General features: G+C 35.8%; 2 protein-coding genes across 2 annotated transcripts in view; one reads left to right on the top strand and one right to left on the bottom strand.

The window, feature by feature from the left end:
- Positions 1–19602, bottom strand: part of COG5 (component of oligomeric golgi complex 5) — a 174508-nt gene that overhangs the window by 126421 nt on the left and 28485 nt on the right. The window lies entirely within an intron of this gene.
- GPR22 (G protein-coupled receptor 22) lies at positions 17688–19270 on the top strand. Its single transcript, XM_041474609.1, has one exon. The coding sequence runs from the start codon at positions 17703–17705 to the stop codon at positions 19002–19004; it is 1302 nt and encodes a 433-aa protein (XP_041330543.1). The 5' UTR covers positions 17688–17702; the 3' UTR covers positions 19005–19270.

Here is a 19602-nt window from a genome sequence, read left to right as displayed (position 1 = left end):
CAGAAAGAGAGCGTAACTTCACCACAATTTCTTCAGTTGTGCTTATTTTAATGTAAGTTCAAGCAAGGAAATCCTAAAAAGAGCCTGAGAAGATACAATTTTTCAGATAATTTAAAAAACATGCACAACTGCAATGGTTGTGCAACCAACACACCATGGTTTGCACGAAGAGGTTTCCTTCTTCAAGTATGAGTAAAGTATCACTCTGTAGGCACTGATGAAGGACGACAGTCTATGTTTCAAACAAGTTAATATTTAATGAAAAAAATGTTGTGTCACATGCACTGTTAATTTTTTCAATCAATTGTAATTGTAAAAGACCCTTTGAGCAGTGGCAGTTTTTTTCTTGCTGACCTTTTCTGCACAAAGGTGATGGGGCACCATGGAGACCTGTATATTTTATTACTATTAAGGGAGTATTACTTCAAATTAGTTTCAGCATATTCTGTTTAAAATCTTGTCTTGAAACTGCAGTATTTTGAGTCTATCCAGATTACGTTTTTCACAGTAATTTTTCCTCTGGCCTTTAAAGCTATCAATATTTACACAGCCAATGATGCTCAGCTTTAAACAGCTAAGGAAAAGAAAATACTATATTCAGATGCAATTGCTACAGCCCTTTCTCATGATATTTAAAAATGCATTTGATGCATGAAGCTTGGAAGCAAAATCAGTTTCCGTACTGCTTTTCAATCATCATACAAGGCTGCAGTTTGTAAAACTGCTCACAAACCATAGAGACCATATTTTTTAAATAACTTTTAGAAGGTAGTACTTGTCTACAGTTCCCATCTTAAGATCTCACAGCATTTTTGGCTATAATTTTAAGCATTTTTATAAAGGGAAGAAGTTGAATACAAAGTAACTTGTCTGAGAAACAAATTTACACTTAAACCCAGTGACCACACAAGTCCTGTGAACAGTGTTATAACAGAAATATAATTCTTTGTATCCTATGTAATACCACCTTCGGATTTTGTCCAATGTTTCATCCATTCCCAGCTGATTAATTATTTTTGCTTCAGTTTTTTTTTTTTTTTTCCATTGACTTATTTCTACCCATGAGCAGAAATGGAGAGTTAGGCAATCTACCTAAGTGGGAAAAGTAGAGAAAAGAACTTTCTTACATCTTCAACTATAAATCCATATTTTCTTTAAACTTTAGGAACTGGTTTGGTTACACAAAGGAAAATTGCAAATCATGAAGAATTTATTCACTGAAAAGGTGATCAGGCATTGGAATAGGCTGCCCAAGGAGGTGGTGAAACCACAAACCCTGGAAGTGCTCAAGAAACAACCAGGCAGACACCACTTAGTGCTACAGTTTAGCTGACATGGTGGTGTTTGGTCAAATGTTGAACTTGATGATCTTGGAGGTCTTTCCCAACTTTAATGATTCTATTAAAAATATAAAAGAAGACAGGAATGCTATTACTTCATTTGTACAAAAATCTAAATTTATCAGAGACTGGAATTTTAAGTAGATCTGTGTCCATCTTTTCTCCTTCCTAATGCTCGCACAGACAATAATACTACTTCTGATACTTTAAAGCAGAATAAATGTTGAAAGAAAAGCTTTTGTTAAATGGAAGAGAGGGGGAAAATGATCTCCACTGTCAAATTTAATAAAACCTGGGTCAAAATGTCCATTCAAACTAAAAATGTCGATTCAAACTACAGCTCGAACTGATTTTTCCACTGCCACTGCAGCATGCCCATCCTTGGAAAAAAGGTTATTTTGGAAAGCCTCTGTGTTAAAGGCACATTTCCTCAAATTCACCATTCTTTCTTGGTACCTTTTTGGAAGCAGGATTCCACTTTGAAGAACGCACTATGCATTGGAGAATCTCCATTTGAAGAATTCAAAAATTGTTTCTGTTGCCAGAAAAAGTGTCATTTATAGCACTTCGGTGAAACAAGTCATTTCTATAACCATTTTATACTTTTTATACATGTACACACATCCACACAAAATATAACAACGGTACATCTATCACAGGGGTTATAGAATAACTACTCTGTACACAGTGTTCAGCTGCACATGTCAGGCTCACATGGAGCACTGCTTGTCATGGCAATGGTGACAGTGGTTTTAATCAAGTCGAGCAATCACAGATTTTCTCATGAGCACCAAGAGCTGTCCTGTGCCAGCTGAGTTGGCACCCCAAAATCCCAGGTTTGGTAGAGGACCTGGAACAGTGCTGAGAATGCCTTGGGTGGTGGACATAGCAGGCATTTTGAGTAGCCCTGTATGTATCAGCTAAACTGAACAGCAAAGAGTTGGATTTTAATAGTAATTAAAACTATTTGGATACTATTTTCTTCTCCCAGAAGAAGCATAACAGAATTTGCTCATTTAAAGTTCAAATATCATTCAAATATCAAAACAAATAAGTAAATTACTAACTCAGTGGGAATTCAAAAGCCAAAACACAGTCAAAGGAATAAATTTTTCTGTTCAGAGGGTAAAACAATACCTGCCTGGCTGCTTTCTTGAGCCTGTCAAAGAACAGGCTGACCTAATCTGTGACCTGCTCACACTGTTCACTGCTTTGATATCTAACAAGCACTTACTAGACAATGGTAATCAATGGAAACTGGAAGCTATACATTAACCTGTGAATGTGTAATATTTGTCAAAAGAGAATCCAGCTTCTTGCATTATTCTGCAGGTGCTAAAATTATTTAAGAATAATAAAAGCTCAAGCTATAAAACTCAGCAACATTCAAATGTATTTCTAACTGCTACTATTATTCCACTGTGTCAGTAACCAATAATGCTATCCTAGAGTAGAATATTGCTGCCAATTTTATAAGCAAAAAAATAAAAATAGGTTTTTCCAGAATTAAAACTGCATTTCTTTCCATTTATTTATTCATTCATTCAACAGATGCATTAGCCAAGACTCCGCACAAAACCAGAATATTAAATTGTATCAGCTGGATGTATTTCTAAAAAGAATCTAAAAAATTAAAAAGATTAGTGATTTGGTGACTTCATTTCTTCAGTATCTACATCTAGCAACTCTCAGCAATCTTCAAACGTATTTTGAAAAATATAGATGCTTCCAGGCTAGCACAGAAAGAAAAACTTTGCATCGTAATCACAGATTTAAACAAAGATTTAAAATTACAGATTAGCAATTTTATGTGGACTCTCTACAATCCACAGTTCCCTCTGCAGCTGCTGGTTCATGGAATTTTTGGGATCAATCCCATTTCCATTCTCATTTCCTTGTGTTGTGGATCAAATCTACTCAAGGCAATTTTGTGCCCAGCTGATCACAGGATGCCATTCAGCCAACTGCCATACATGGCAATTGTACCCATCAGAATTATATTGTGGTACCAAAGTGAAGAAATACTGATATTGCTGAAGAATTTTTTCAAAACACCCAAAACTTAAAGCCGGGTTACAAGTCCAGCTCTTAGCAGCTTTGTACAAAAGCAACCATGAAATTGAACACTCAACATTTTGTCTATTTATAGCAAAAGATCATTAAGAAAACAAAGAAAGCCTATATAAATAAATCTGAAGAGCAGCTCAGTCACCCTTGCAGCAATTCTCACCATTTCCCTGTCCTTGTGTGTGACTCCTTTAGTTCTCATCAAATATTCATGCGACTAACTCCACGCCTGGCTCATCCTCAATAGGCGTCTTTTCTTCTTCCTTCTGCCACGTCACGCACACGTAAGGTGGCACGGGGAAGAAAGAGAGAAGGGGAAATGCACCAACACAAGGCACCTAATATACTAATGACAGTTTCTTTTCAGTATGGCAAAACCCAAGTACCACACACAAAAACATGATGTCCAGTTTGTTCTATTCATAATATTGATTTGTTTAACTGTTGTTAAACTGCATGGTACTGCTTGTTATAGCTTTTATTTACGAAGCATCTTTACACTTAATTTAACCTCCTAGTTGACGTCGGAAGCAACAACTTCTCAATGTCAAATTACAGGTGAAACACAGTTTTGCCTTTTTGCCCTGTGTTTAACAGTCTTCTATGCATGCTGCAAGGCCTGTTTTCTTAGAGATGGGGGGATATTTAATTTTCAAAAGACTGATTATGAAGTAGAGAGCTCTATAGTGTTTCATCAATATATTTTTTTAAATCTCATTAATTATTTGCATCTTCTGAAGGTTTGTTTTGCTCCCCCACCCCTCTTCCAATGCAGTTGAGAGCTTAAAGCAATTTAGATAAAAGTAAAGTTAGTGCAAGAAATAATTTATATTCTGACTTTGCCAATACACTGCTTTACTTTAGAAAAAAAATAAATTCATGTCTTGAGAGATAGATACATGAACTAATTTTTCCTCTCAAACCCCAATTCTCTCCTTATGACTCCAAAGCATTTCCTTGGTTTAACTTTGTCAAGTCTAGTTAGTCATTAAAAATCTGTGCTTAAAGATCTGCAAAGAGAATAAATGTGGAAAATTTCTACAGTCCATGCATTCTTCAAAAAGAAATTGATTTTGTAATACAGAGACTGGACAGATTAATGAAATACAGACAGCCTTTCCAGATCTGCGCTAGGCATCTAGGACATAACCAAACTGTTGTTCTACAAAACATAATAGTGAACAGAAACTATGAAGCAGACACAGGATGCTTGGGCATTGTGGTCATGGACATTGCACAACAAGCTAAAATCCTTAGTTTAAATTTTAACCCATACTATCTCTAACTGTCCATATTAATTCGCGCTAGATTAAGGGTACTGAATGCAAACTAAAACTCTGTCTAATATCAATCTTTATTGCCCCAAAGTATACTGTAGTAAATGCTTTGCCTACAGGCTTCAAGATTACTGAGAGTGGTTTTTATATTCTCACAAATGCTATCAACACAGCCTTCAAGATTTATCAAGGTTTGCACTCAACCAACAGTCCCAGAGCCACTGAGTTCTTACATACAGATACACCCAAACAGCATAGGAAAATCCCTGTTGAAGTATTCTAGCCTAGACTTGTATTGCCTATTGAGATAATGCCAGCTTCAAGATTTCAGAGTGGGAGTATTAAACAGGGTATTAGCAAGAGTCCAATAAACAGGTAGATGCCTAGAATTTTTTTTATGGTGGCACACAAAATATGTTTCTGAAGAATATATACAAAATTTTCAGGGAAAAAAACCAACTGGCCTGGGGGGAACAGAGCACACTGAGTTTTCCTTTTACTTCAACAGCAAGGCCTCAGAGAAGGTATTACAACATAAAGCAACTTCAAAGAAAAACATTTCAAGCCTAATGACCAGCAAGTTTAAAGTAGTAACCACTTTCAAAGGGCAAGCTCTCCTTTCCTTTCATTCTTTCCTCGCATTAAAACCAATTTGCTTGATTAATAATGCTCTCCATATTCAGCCATCTCTCAGAGGGAATAAATTCTTACTGGGCACCATATCTACTGTGGAAAGAATGAGAACTGGAAAAGACCTCTCCTTGTGTCAGAACAGCAATTTCTCTTTTAGAAAGACAGCATGGTAGCAGGCAGCCAGTGTGTAATAACTCACAAGGTTTTCCTGTTGATGGGTTGTTGCTGTTGCTATTCTTCGTCTTCCACATTTCTTCCAGGAGCTCCTAACCCAAGATATTATTTTGCAGAGCTGCTAGCCTACCTAGAAATAGTGAAGTTTCTCACTTTGAAAAGTACCAGAAATAATGCACATAACATTTTTCCTTTTTCCTATTCCAACGACACTTCATAGCTCCTACCACTGCAACTCATGCTACCTATATGTTTTAATTGATTACTTAGATCAGCAGTGAAGGCTGCTGAAGAATTTGACAAGCTTTTTCTCCATGAACCTGTATTTGCTCATCATCCATCAGTGCAATAAAAATGTTTCGAACAACCATTTTAAATTTCTGAAGATTTTATTAGCAAAATAAAACATTAGGCTTCAAGCCTAATGACTGCAAAGCCAGCTCCAGGCATCAACCATATGCAATGCAAAACAGTATTCCCTTCCTCAGACATACCACTGACACTACTGCTCTCAGCCTTCTCCCAAAAAACAGCAAATGAAAGCATTTTTCATACAAGCTGTGGTTTGCTTCAGTATTACAGTAAGTGATTTCAAAGACAACAATTATGCGGTGAGGTTAAAAATACTTTAGAAGATGGAAAAAAACTGAAACTATGGTTTAGGCACAAAAATCCTTGATATTTGAGAGCTTCATAGACAAAATTAGTTCTTCATATGCAAGCGTATGCATGCATTTTAACTCAGTTTAGGTATTTATTTTAGATTCTAGAGCTACAACAGATATGTTTTTTTTAAAAAAAAACCCAGAAAATATGAAGGGGTTTATATTTCTCTTTCATTTATCCACTTAAGAAAGTAAGAGATGTTTTTCAATAATCAATAAAAAATTAAACTATATTATGGATACAAATTATGAAAATGAATGAACCCAAACAACAGAGGAAGAACGAAAATAAACTGAATATGATACCAACACAAATCTAAATTTAGATCAACATGCACATCAATCAAATGAATTTTTTTTAGTAGAGGAAATGTGAAGCCAACACACTGTACTAAATTAGTTCAATTTCCATGTTATTATGCATTTATCATTACAGCTTATTAAACTATTTAAACTTCTCTCACATGTCTTTTTATGGCACTACATAAACAGATTTTCTATCAGTTTCCCTGAACAACCTTATAAAAACAACTGCAGAACCAAGGTGGCAAAGAGGGAACAGCTGAGTAATTTATAATTTAAAAAATCAGAAAAGAAAATGCACTGTATATAATTTTTCAGATTTTGAGAATTTAATTTGTGAAAAATCACCACTGTCAGACTGATGAGGAGAACTTCCTACATTTGAACCGAACACAGAGGCTGACATTATTTTGACAGCTTGTATCAGGCATTCACAACAAGGCGGGGAATCTAACTACTGCCCTTAGGTTTTATTTTGTTGTCTGAAGAAGGCAAAGTATGTTCTTGTCACATGCAGCGTCACTGAACTTTGATTTTAAGGGTAGTAAGCCTACTGGTTCCTTTTCACACACTTTTTGTAGTCTTTCCAAACGGAATCAGCCAAGCAGCTACCTGATCAATAGTGACACATATGAAATCACCCTTGTGGTAACCCTTACACTGTTGTGTTAGCCTTAAAAAAATTGAAGGGACACGACTGTTGATACCTATTCATGTTGTGTTCACTCTTTACTTACAGGGCAATTAAGATCCTAAGATTTGTCTTTTAGTTTCAGCTAGAACAATGCTCGCTAGTAGGCACACCATGTGAGCACTTTGTCTTAATTAAGAGACAATGGTACTGCCTTTCTAGTTTACAAAATTACTAGAAACAAAGTCTATCCAAGATCTCTGCTGAATAAACAACTCTGGAGCAAATATTCCTGTTTTCTCATTTTGTTTTAAATTAGCAATTCCACTTAAAGGATATTACAGAAGAAAGGTCTGTAACCAAACCCCTGCATCAGGGGAATGTAACAGGGCAGCTATTGCTGCTCCTGCTGCTGCCCATCCCGCATACCTGGCTACTCATGACTTTCACAACAAGGATATCTGACAAAGAATCCTGAACCAGATCCTAAAGCTTCAACCCTGCATGTTAACTTCAGCTGCCTCCCAATCCAAAGCAACATAATCAGCCAGGCAGAACACTTCCTGACAGGTCTACACTGTGGCTGCTGTGCAATGCACAAACACAGAGCTGCCAGGAGCTGGGACTTGGAGGTGCTGGGCAACACAGCCAACCAGCAGCAGAGAACAGCACTGAAAACTTCCTCCAACATACAAAATACCTTCATGAAAGAAAGGTAAGCAATCCAAGGGGACTTCAAACCATAAGGCAGTATTTCCTCATTGTACAGCCGCACAGCATCAGGACTCCAGCTCCAGAACATTTCAGCTACTACGCTAAACCGCGTTGCAACTTTGGGAACAAATGTTCTTTCAGGCACAAGGCTCACACAATGCGAGCAGGTGTCTTTTTTATTTGTAGGTTCAAAACAGTACAAAAGATATGATGTCAGAATTCCAAAAGCCTTTCCATAATAATGAAAATCCTCACTAAAATTCAGTAACAATTACCAACTTAGAACTAAGAATATTTTACAAAAGCAGAAACCTCTCAAGTTCTCAGAATAGTCAAAGCACAATTGTAATGAAGGAGAAATCAAGTTCATAGCAATATTACAATTTTTAAAGAAAAATGAAAAAATATCTTTAAATTTATAGTCACTAATTAAACTTTTGTCAAAAACTACTACAACATACAGCACCACTCATTATGAATGTTTATACTATAGGACAAACCACCTCCATGGAGAAAAGCTGGAGTGAGACTGATGTTATTTAAATTACTATTAAATTTACCAGCCATACTTCCCTCCTGAGCATAACTGACACTGCTTTTTTTTTTCTTTCCACTAAAACGTTTAAATGATTGTGCAATAATGCACTAGGACCATGATTTAGCTGTACCACTTAACCAAATTTATTGTTATGATACAAAAAGGATGCTTTCCCTACATATGAGTGACAGCCAGCAATGGTTTTGCAATTCTTCTTCGGTATTACCTCACTGTGCAAAACTAAAACAAGATACATTTTTGATATTAATAGCTAAAGGGCATTCTCTAACTTACACATTTCCTCATGAGTACAGAACCTTCCAGTGCTGAAAAGGTCAACAGTTGTTCTAACATGGAATACTACTGAACAAATAATCTATGCCTAATAGTTACACAAACCCAAAGGAATCTTATAAGACATTCTTATTCCATGGCAAAAGTAGTTAATTTTTCCACACTTAAGCTGCTATGCTGTCATTTACTCTGAATCTTGAAAATTAATATGTACAGATTATATATAAAAATGCATAAACATGTAAAATATATATACCATACTATAATATTATATATATATCATTTATATATTATCTATTCTATGCCTACTTTAAAATACGTGTCTTTGGGCTGCTTCCAAAGGTCTTCATCTTTGTAAATACAAGAGGAAGCACAGCGAAACAACACACAATTAATCTGGAAAATCCAGATTTTTCCAGGGATGTAATTCTACAGTGGCAGAACTGAGATCAACAATGTCCCATGTGCATGACTGTTTTCTGTCAAGGGAAACATGAATGTTAGAAAAGTGGGAAAAAAAAACCCTTGCAAAACCCAACCTAAATAAGTCAGTACAAAAATAACAAAACAAAGCAAGATGGCAATCAATAGTAAGGGAGAATAGGAAGTAAACTTTAAGTGTAAGACACTGAATGGAAAATTCATTTTTTGGATGTCAGTCCTTGCTGCAGAAAATGAATAATAGCCTTAGAGCAATTCTCTATAGATTAAAGAAATGAGAATAAAGTACTCGAGCCAAAAGGAAGAAAGACCATGTTACCATCCGAGTCAAAATGGTACTATGTACAAATTCTAACAGAATTTTTGTCATCTATTCAGCATATCACTCTTAAATAATAATAAAAACCTTTATGACAAGATCTTGTGTATGGGTCAAGAGTCAAGATTTACATAAAAGCATGCTACAGCATGATCCAGACCAGCAAGCTGTAATTTCAGTATCAGGTAGGAAGCAGAACACAAATTCAGCATAACAAGGCACATCAGTACAACTCCCAGATTTAAACAGATATTACCCATTGCTTCTTTTTCCTTGATACTGTAGAAGTTACTGGATTTTCAACAATATTCCAACAAAATTCTTTGCAATTGACTATTGAGGAAACTGCGATACAACAAGGTAAGAGACAATTTTAGGTACAGACCACAAACTTCTAGAACAGATATAAATCACCACATTTCAGAAGAACTAGGTTAGAATTGTGCATGACACTCCTCAGAGTAGGTAAATGAAAGGGACAGAGGAGCTATCTAGCTGGAATTATGCAGGTGTACCATGTAAATAATGCTGAACAACAATCCCAGGGCAGGATATCCAAAATCACCCAACATTCATTTTCTAAAGCAACTTGAGCTCTAAATACACTATCTGGCACAAAAAAAAAATTGTATGAGTTAGGATCTCAAGTTTCTTGCTAATATGAAAACATGACATTTTTAGACCCAGATGCAGTAAAATTCTAAATAGTCACTAAATGAGCAGTAAGATTCAGGCTACGAAACAAGATGTGCAGTACAAAGAAAGAAAGTGTTGCTGAAGCATTCAGGATGAAAAAAAGAATAATGCAGAGGACAAGGGAAGTGAGCAGACACAGTCTCACAACTGTGCCAATAAAGATCTTCATGAAGACCCATGACATCTGGATGTTAAAATAGTCTGCAGTAGGTTTATGTAAAGTTAAACTCCAAAACACATTAAAAGAATTCTACAACTCCAAAACCAAGGACTCTGATAGAAAAACATTAGAACTGGATGCTTCATTTGGCCCTGCTCAACCTTTTGAGCCTAATGAGTCTTTTTAAACAAACTAAGCTTACTTAAAGCACTGCAGTTCAAGAAACTGATTCAGGGTGATCTTATAAACTCAACTGCAGAGCTTTGACCTTCAGATCTAGAGATGACCTACCATGGTTTGGGAAGGCAGTAACAGTCAATGTTGGGACATTACTTCTCTGTATAGAAAGTAAGACATTAGATAAAAGACAGAAGAGGACCAAAAAATACACTACAACTTGCTAATTTCTGGACTTCCTCCTCTCAGCAAACCAGAAAAATATATTCTCATATACAGCTATGACTCCTGAATTGAATTTAGAAGTACTACAGTGGTGTGTGTTATGAAAATTGCCATTATCTCTACCCCTGTGCATCCAGTGTCCCTTTACACGCACCTGCTGCCTCTACAACCTTGTGCTCCACTGTGATTCAAGCTCCTGCTCCTCTGCATTTCTTTTCCCCCCACATCAGACCCAGCAGCCTCAACCCTGCACAGTCTATTCTCTGTTACCATCTGGATCCCCCTCTCCCCTTGTGTTGCCATTCTCAATCCTAAGACCCCTTATCATCAGTCTCCTGGTTTAGGACTCCTGCTGTTCCTTGATACTTCTACCTTCTCGTTACCTTTTCACCCTACTTTTCACTACCCTAAATGCCAAAATACCAGTCAAATTCTTTCTCCCATCTGTACTGATATAGAAACAGGTATAAGAACAGCACATTTTCTGTTTATGCTGGGTGCCTGCACATGGCTCCTTTTGCCCACTCTTCCCTATCTACCCTTTGAGGATGAAGTCATCTGTTCACACCATCTTAACTAGCATCTGCACAGCAATGGCTTATAAGCATGTCTATCCATCCACCTACTCCTGATTGCCTCCATATGGTACTGCTTCTTTTCCTGATTTTGTCTCCAGAAAACTTAAGCTTAATATATGTTCACAACTCAGCTCCTTATCACTCCTCTCAAACACTTTTTGCAGATAAAACTTCTGCCAATATCACCTCCTGTCATATAGGTAGTCTTTTGTGACCCCTTTGCCTGCATTTGAACCATATATTCATGATATACCCAAAATCCTGTTACAATCTTCCTCCGTGTGTACATCTTCTTTTAACAGTACAGCTCATCCAATACCTCCATCTTTGTTCAGGCACATATTGAAGAATTAGAAAGGGAGACGGAGATTCATCTGTTTAAATTTAGACAGGCTTCCTTACTTATCCTTAGTCATACTGAAAGTGAAGCAAGTAAATCTCTTTAATATATTAGTATTTATGCTTTCATTTCAGGAATCCTCTTTATCACATCACCTTTAAGAGCTATGCTGGTATCACTGGTTTCAAGCTCTTGGGAGGCAGATGATACAGAAACAGCTCAAAGGGCTCAATCAGCTGCTACTCAGCATAGCCAGCTGGTACCTAGTGATCTCTGTTCAAAGTTTCTGCAATCTTTATTTATATGGTTTCTGAATGCAAAAGAGTATGGAACAGGAAGCATGCTGGATGGATATGAAGCCATTTTAAAAAATAAATAAAGCATGTTGTTACCTAAAGATAAATAATATATTGGATGTCTGGCTGAAAGAAAAAGTAAAGAAAAGAAATAAAGTCATCTGAATTACACAACTGCATTCTGTATTCGCATTAACAACCTAAAAACACAGGACTCCACCAAAATTTGACCTAAACTACCATCTTAACACAGTTACTTATGTAATAACTCTACTTTAACATTTAGTAGTTTATCACACCTTACAAAAAAAACCTTAAAAATCTTTTAAATCATCGTGAAAAAAGCCCCATGTTCATTCGAGGTTATAAACTACCTATAGGACATTTTATACTCAGATATTCTTAAACTATTTGTTTCAGCAAACCAATTTTGAAAAACATTATTTTGGGGTTTATACTGAAATGATTTCCAAGTTTTATTTTAGCACCAGTACTAATTAAAATAGGTATTGTGCTACACTTCTCATTACGCGGTTGTGAGCATTGCTTATACTGATAGAGCAGATTCAGAAATAAGTGAGGAAACAAAAAGTGAAAACAAAGACATCCCTTGTAAAGTGAAGGTCAAGAACATCATGCAAGAAAGACATCCTTACAAAAACCTGTCAAGTCTCTAGCAAAATTCATGTGGAACATGCAATTTTTTTTAGAAGTTTACATTTCATCAAAATTAATAACCTCCATAAACTATACATAGATTGTACATAGTGATGGATCCTAAAAATATTTTTTTTCTGATTATGAATCAATCAAATTATCACGTCTAAATAATTATCAGGGTCTGAATAATCTCGGTGCACCCTAGCATAAATTTTCCTAATATACGTGTGTGTATCAAGTTATCCTGAATATAACTTATTGCTACAAAACCCAGATGACCACTTGCATGTAAACAAGTACGGTGAAATTCAGTGTGGCTTAAAGAGGCAGTATTATTTCAGAATGTTCTTAAGACAAGAAAAATCAACCAACCAAAACAAATAAACAAAAAAATCAAACAAAAAACTCAAACACCTAAAAGGCTCAGAAATTGAAAGCAGGCAAATACAGACTGTTGTAAGCTTTTAAAGTAATAATCGTTTAATCCCTTTTTTTTTTCCCTCAGTGCCATGTGGTTTCCAGTGTACACAAAGTAAAGAGTGAAAAGGTAAAAATAAAACAGGCATACCCTTAATATATTCCAGAATTCATAAATCATTTGTAAATTTAGTCCTTTTATAAAAGAATCCTTATATAAATTGGGGGGAGGGAGGGCATCAATCCCATATATGAAGCACAATTAAAGCCCAACATCACTGACCAATCAAAATTAGTGAATGCACTGCATCTCTCTGCAGTGAGGAGAAGCGACAAGGTAGGCTGTCATTCTGCAAAAGCTGCCCATCGCAAGCTTTCCTCTCAGAAGCACTGCTCTTCTTTTTTAGAAAGCCTGAATCTCAGTGGTGTCTCTGGAGACAAGAAGCCTTCAGTATGTTAAATTACTTTCATTATGTATTTTCAGATGCTTATTGATTCTACCGTAGGAAGAGTGGGAGACTGCAGCAGCCTATAAACCAGAACTAAAGCAATTGTATACATGAGCAGTATGCTGAAACAATGGCACAGTACAGGCACAAATTTTCATTAAGGTCATTTTTTGAAGATATGCTTATTACCCTCTTTCCCTTCTACTCTGCTAACAAGTGAACAAAATGAATCCCTCCAACCTGGAACTGCTTCACCTGCATCGAGAATTTACCAAATCTTTAGTGGAGGTAAGACCTGTTCCTTATTATGATATGCAGAATAAGCAACATTAAACCAAATTAAAAATTGGAGAAAAAAAGGCAAGAGAGCAGATTCAACTTATATTAAGCAGTAATATATTGTTATATTTGAGACCAGGAAATATTTAAATTCTATTTCCCCTTCCCCATTAAAAATATAATGATAGAAAAATGTTATTCTGTATGAAAGTCTTATAGATTATTAAGAACCTGTTTTGTTCGTACAACATGAAGACAGTACAGTTTAAGCTCATACAGTATTGGGGAAAACAACCACATAAAGCAACCGGGAATATGCTTTTCCTCCCTCAGCACTATTTCCAAATATTGGCAGTTAAATATGTTTCAGATTTATTCAGTTACTCTTCGAAGGATCAGGCAGTCTGTAATTAGTGCATACTTATTGCTTTATGAAGGTTGGCTCATATGACTAATCTCTGATTGCTCAAGAAATCTCCCTTTTTTGTTGTTTTTTTTTAAACTTATTTCTTTCGTTATCCTGTACATACAAGCCATTTATTAAAAGCAGGGATTTGCTAAACGTCTATTTCAAAAAAGGGAAGTATAACAGTGTGCAAATTAAACAAAAGCGTATTTTTTAAAAGGCTCATTAACTCTGTTCAGTTTCTCATTAAAAGACAAGAGAGTTGTATGCATAAACTACCTGCTCACCAGAGCTATAAAACTACATTTTCTAGCTTTAGTCACAGACACTCTGCATCCAACAGTTATTGCTTCTAGCCAGGATTTTTTGTAACCTGTACTATCTGGAGAACAGGAAACTTGTCCAAAAAACCTAAATTCATGTAAGCTGACAGAAGAATATGATTTTACTAGCAAATAGAGAGGAGGCAAACTGATTTGCTGTGTATTCTATAAGGTCCAATTTTAGAGATCCTTTATTCATGAAATAAGTGATATTAGAAAATACATTCTTGCATTACTTTATTTTTGAAATTATAAGCCCTACTTTTAACCTTTTTTTTCCTCCCCTTCACAAGGGCATGCAGCAACTAATTCAGTTTTACTACTGACAATATGAAGAATGCAGTTGACCGGGTATCTTTGTAGCTGTATGACCTACGAGCAGCAGGATGCATCCCTAAAATGTATTCTTAAGACATAAAGGATTTAAAAACAAAACATGGAACACACTTGCATTACCATTTACGTGCATGACACTTCAACAATATACATGGAAGACTAACACATCTTCTCAGATTTTTATTAAAAGAAGAGTGCAATGCTTGATTCTTAAAATGGTGAGCATTTCTTAAAAAGGGATTTATAATTTAAAACCAGAATTGTGGAAACTACTGATGCATGAAGAGACAATGAAACATGAAATCCCAAAAGGAGAATATGCATACTTCATCAGCAAGCTGAATAAAGGTTTAACCAAGCTTTTTCTATACTACTCATTGAATAACTTACTTGTCATAATGACTAATGGATATTTTTCTCTCAATTTTATGATGCTATGTATTCTCCTTAAATCAAAATAAACCAAATTAGGTAACCAATGGTTACTCTCAAAGCACATGAACCGGATTTTATGATGTATAGCAACTTCTTTCACTAAGCCATCACTCAAAAGTAATGAGCAGGAATATTACAGAAAGAAATACGCAACCATAAACTAAGGATGTCTACACACACTCTGAAAACAGAGATCAGAAAATATTATTCTTTAAACCTGGAAAATAAAAACAGGCTTCTACAAAATGCAACAGGGGAAGGAAATTAACATCACTTAAAAGAAGGTTTATTTGCTATTGCTGGCTTGAAACTCAGAACAGACACACAGAATATGCCCTGGTCTGTAGAAGTATCTGAGGCAATTAAGAAGTCCCCATGTTTAATCAGAACTTTTTGCTGCTGAACTGCAGGAACAAAAAAAAGGAAAACCAAAAAACCTGCAAGAAATGAAATAAGAGCTCAGCTACCGCTTGATTTCCAGGTTACAGTGCGTGTCAGCAATGTCTCAGTGACAGCATGTGTCAGTTTGTGCCCAGCTGCTGCCACGCTGTGCCAGGCCCCTGAGGCACACAGAACAGGTAGGTGCCCCGGCGCTGCCCGCGCGGCGCTGCCCGAACCAGCTCCTGTCCACACTGCTCTGCCTCCCCAAACCCAGGCAGTGCAACAGCGAGGTGATGCTTAATCTATTCATGGCGACCTAATAACACATCTGAGGTTTTCTGTTTTCACAAAATCTCGGTTGCTATAATGTTAGGGTGAGACTGTCATTTGTTTTAGCAGATATGCTTTTGATTTCTTCCTGGCTTTTGCTAATACAAAAGAACTTCATTTGTTCAACAATGCATTTGGAATGGTTTCTTGAAACCCATTCACAGCCAGGACAGCATGCAAGAGGAGATCATATCCCTCAGGGTTAATGTAACACAGATAGAAGTTGCCTGAATTAGAAATGAAACAAAGCTTTTGAAATATTTCTTGTTTCATTTCACACCTGAGAGTAATACGTTCTAATTTACATCTTTTTTATTTAAGAGGTACATGTGAAACAGCTGTTGAAGAATACCAAGAATTTTCATCATACAATTTGCAATTAATAGTATTGTTCAACTGAGGCTTTTCAGAACTGCAGATGAAATCCATTTGCATACTGTATCCCAAGTGTGCTTAATTCATACTTTCATTTTAAAAGAGCTCAATTTTGTTCACCTTAGTGCTATCCATTTTAATGTATTCAGAATAGAACAAAAGTCGACATTCAATTTATTTTCATGCCAAATATGTCCCCTCTTAAATTTAAAGCTACCTAGAAAAAAATCCCTCCAGTATCATAACAAGAAATTGAATAACCTCTCTTTTATTTATTCAATCAATTACAAACTCAAGAGCTGGCTGACGATATAAACCATACAAACATCAGGCATTACATGCAGATACTATATTTAGAACTTACCCGTATGTGTAAAACCAAGCAGATAAGACACAAAATAAAAAATCTGCTAGATAAAATAAATACCTTTTTGATCCTTACTGATTCCTAAGAGAAACATGCTATGTATATAAATCTGCTTGGTTTGATTGCAGTTTGTATCAAATTAAAAAAAAAAAACAAAAAAACAAACAAAAAAAAAACCAACAAGCCAAAATCAAAACCTGAAAGAGACAATTTTATTTTTAAATAGTCTTTGCTGAAATTCTTCCCTTAAATATATTCTGGAACAAAATTAAATACTCTTCCATTCCATGTAGGCATATATTTCTTGAAGAAACTGAAAATTCAAATCAGAAAAAGGAAATGTAGTATTTTGTAATAAACTCAATTTCCCAAACCCACATAAGTTTTGTATTTGAAATTATATACACTTATATAAAGTTGTTGTAGTGGCAAGCATCATATGCATAGATACACAGAAGATTAAAATGAACAGGAGGTTTTAAACTCTGTAAAAATCTGGTGAATTGCAGAATGTCACATTTCAGTCCACAGCACTACTGTAAACCTTACAAGAAAGAGGTGGATAAATTGGCATAAATAATTTAAATATCCTTCTCATGATATATAAGCAACAGTGTTCCATGTTCCTATCGCTTCTTTTTCCACAAGAGCTTTTTAAAATGATCTTGATCACTAATTTGTTAATACTTAACAACATTCTTCTAAAATGACCCTCAAAGCAATACAAAAGCTATGCACAAAGTATGGTTTATTCAACAAATGAGCCCTTTGTGAAAAACCACATCACTATAAACAAAGACTTGCCTCCCTAAGTGGAAGCTTTTCACTATTTTTTCTTCTTTCAAACAAATCTTGCTTTCTTTCAAAAAGCAAAGACCTTATTCTAGATCTTCAGGCTTTTGAGTCCATGCCAATTAAAGCTCTAAATATACTGTAAATTAAGAGTTTGGTAAGAATATTTCTTTTGCTCCCTCCTCCTTCCCCAGCGTTTATCTACAATAAGTGTTAAAAAAAGAAATCACATAGTCCCATATTTTATTTCACCTTTCAGGAGAAAAACCAGCTGCAACAAAAGAATGTGTTTGTCCCCCATTCTGGAAGTCAACATGCAGTCCGAATCTAACATTACAGTTCGAGATGCCATTGATGACATCGATACCAACATGTACCAACCACTGTCATATCCATTAAGCTTTCAAGTTTCTCTCACTGGATTTTTGATGTTAGAAATTGTTTTGGGACTTGGCAGCAACCTCACCGTGCTGGTACTTTACTGTATGAAATCCAACTTAATCAATTCTGTCAGTAACATAATTACAATGAACCTTCATGTACTTGATGTAATAATTTGTGTGGGATGTATTCCTCTAACTATAGTTATTCTTCTGCTTTCACTGGAGAGTAACACTGCTCTCATCTGCTGCTTCCATGAGGCTTGTGTCTCTTTTGCAAGCGTTTCAACTGCAATCAACGTCTTCGCTATCACGCTGGACCGATACGACATCTCCGTAAAACCTGCTAATCGAATCCTGACCATGGGAAGGGCTGTGATATTAATGACATCAATATGGATCATTTCACTTTTTTCCTTCCTGATTCCTTTCATTGAAGTCAACTTTTTCAGTCTTCAAAGTGCAAGTACTTGGGAAAATAAGACACTTCTGTGCGTGAGTACAAACGAGTACCACACTGAGCTAGGAATGTACTACCACATTCTTGTTCAGATCCCAATATTTTTCTTCACTGTTATAGTAATGCTAATCACATACACCAAAATACTCCAGGCCCTAAATATTCGGATTGGTACGAGATTTACAACGGGACAAAAGAAGAAAAACAGAAAGAAAAAAACTATTTCTTTGACCACGCAGCATGAGACTACGGATGTGTCCCACAGCAGTGCAGGAAAAAACGTCGTCTTTGGTGTAAGGACTTCCGTGTCTGTCATAATTGCTCTGCGCCGAGCTGTAAAACGGCACCGGGAGCGACGAGAACGGCAAAAGAGAGTCTTCAGAATGTCCCTTCTGATTATCTCAACCTTCCTTCTCTGCTGGACACCCATCTCTGTTTTAAACACCACTATCTTATGTTTAGGCCCAAGTGACCTTTTGGTAAAGTTGAGATTATGTTTTCTAGTAATGGCATATGGAACAACTATATTTCACCCTCTACTTTACGCGTTCACGAGGCAAAAGTTTCAGAAAGTTCTGAAAAGTAAGATGAAAAAGCGAGTTGTTTCAATAGTGGAAGCAGATCCCCTGCCAAATAACGCTGTAATACACAACTCATGGATAGAGCCTAAAAGGAACAAAAAGATTACCTTTGAAGACAGTGAAGTAAGACAGAAATGTTTAGTACCTCAGGTTGTCACTGACTAGATTTCAGTATTCACCAAAACACATCAAACGGAACATTTGAACAAATTGTAAAAAAAATACTGCCAAATAAGAAAAACTTTTTTAACTATTGGCGAGACTGTATATTTTCAATATATATGTTAAATAGAGTAGGTCTTGTATATTCAATTTCTTCATTATGTAAGATATATGTTGCATGGCTGTTTGTTAGCGTAACACCATGTGTATATTTGTCAAAAATATTCAAGTCCTCTTTTTTTAGAAAATAAATAGCCTTAAAGAAGTGCAAACTTTTAAAAATATTTGTATGGCTCAGTTTCTCTGTAAATATAAAAGAATTTTTAAGCAAAAATTGCACTTGGGAATACTTTTCTATAGCACAAATTCACCATTTTGTACTATACGGTGGTTTTAATTTAATTCATAAACAATATTGATCAGAGTATTCTGAGTATTATGCAGCTACAACCTGGATGCGTTTTGACCTCATATTTAGATATTCCACTTATTTCAGTCTTCTCCAGCAGGCGACTACCATGCACAGAAAAAGCCATTTACATTATGTCCTTCAGTGAATGGTTCAGAAACTTTTGATACGGGGAAAAAATTCATGCTGGTC

This window comes from Pyrgilauda ruficollis, unplaced genomic scaffold (genome assembly GCF_017590135.1).
Source record: "Pyrgilauda ruficollis isolate IOZ18807 unplaced genomic scaffold, ASM1759013v1 scaffold33, whole genome shotgun sequence".
Lineage (NCBI taxonomy): Eukaryota > Metazoa > Chordata > Aves > Passeriformes > Passeridae > Pyrgilauda > Pyrgilauda ruficollis.
This window is presented reverse-complemented; position numbering and strand designations above follow the sequence as displayed.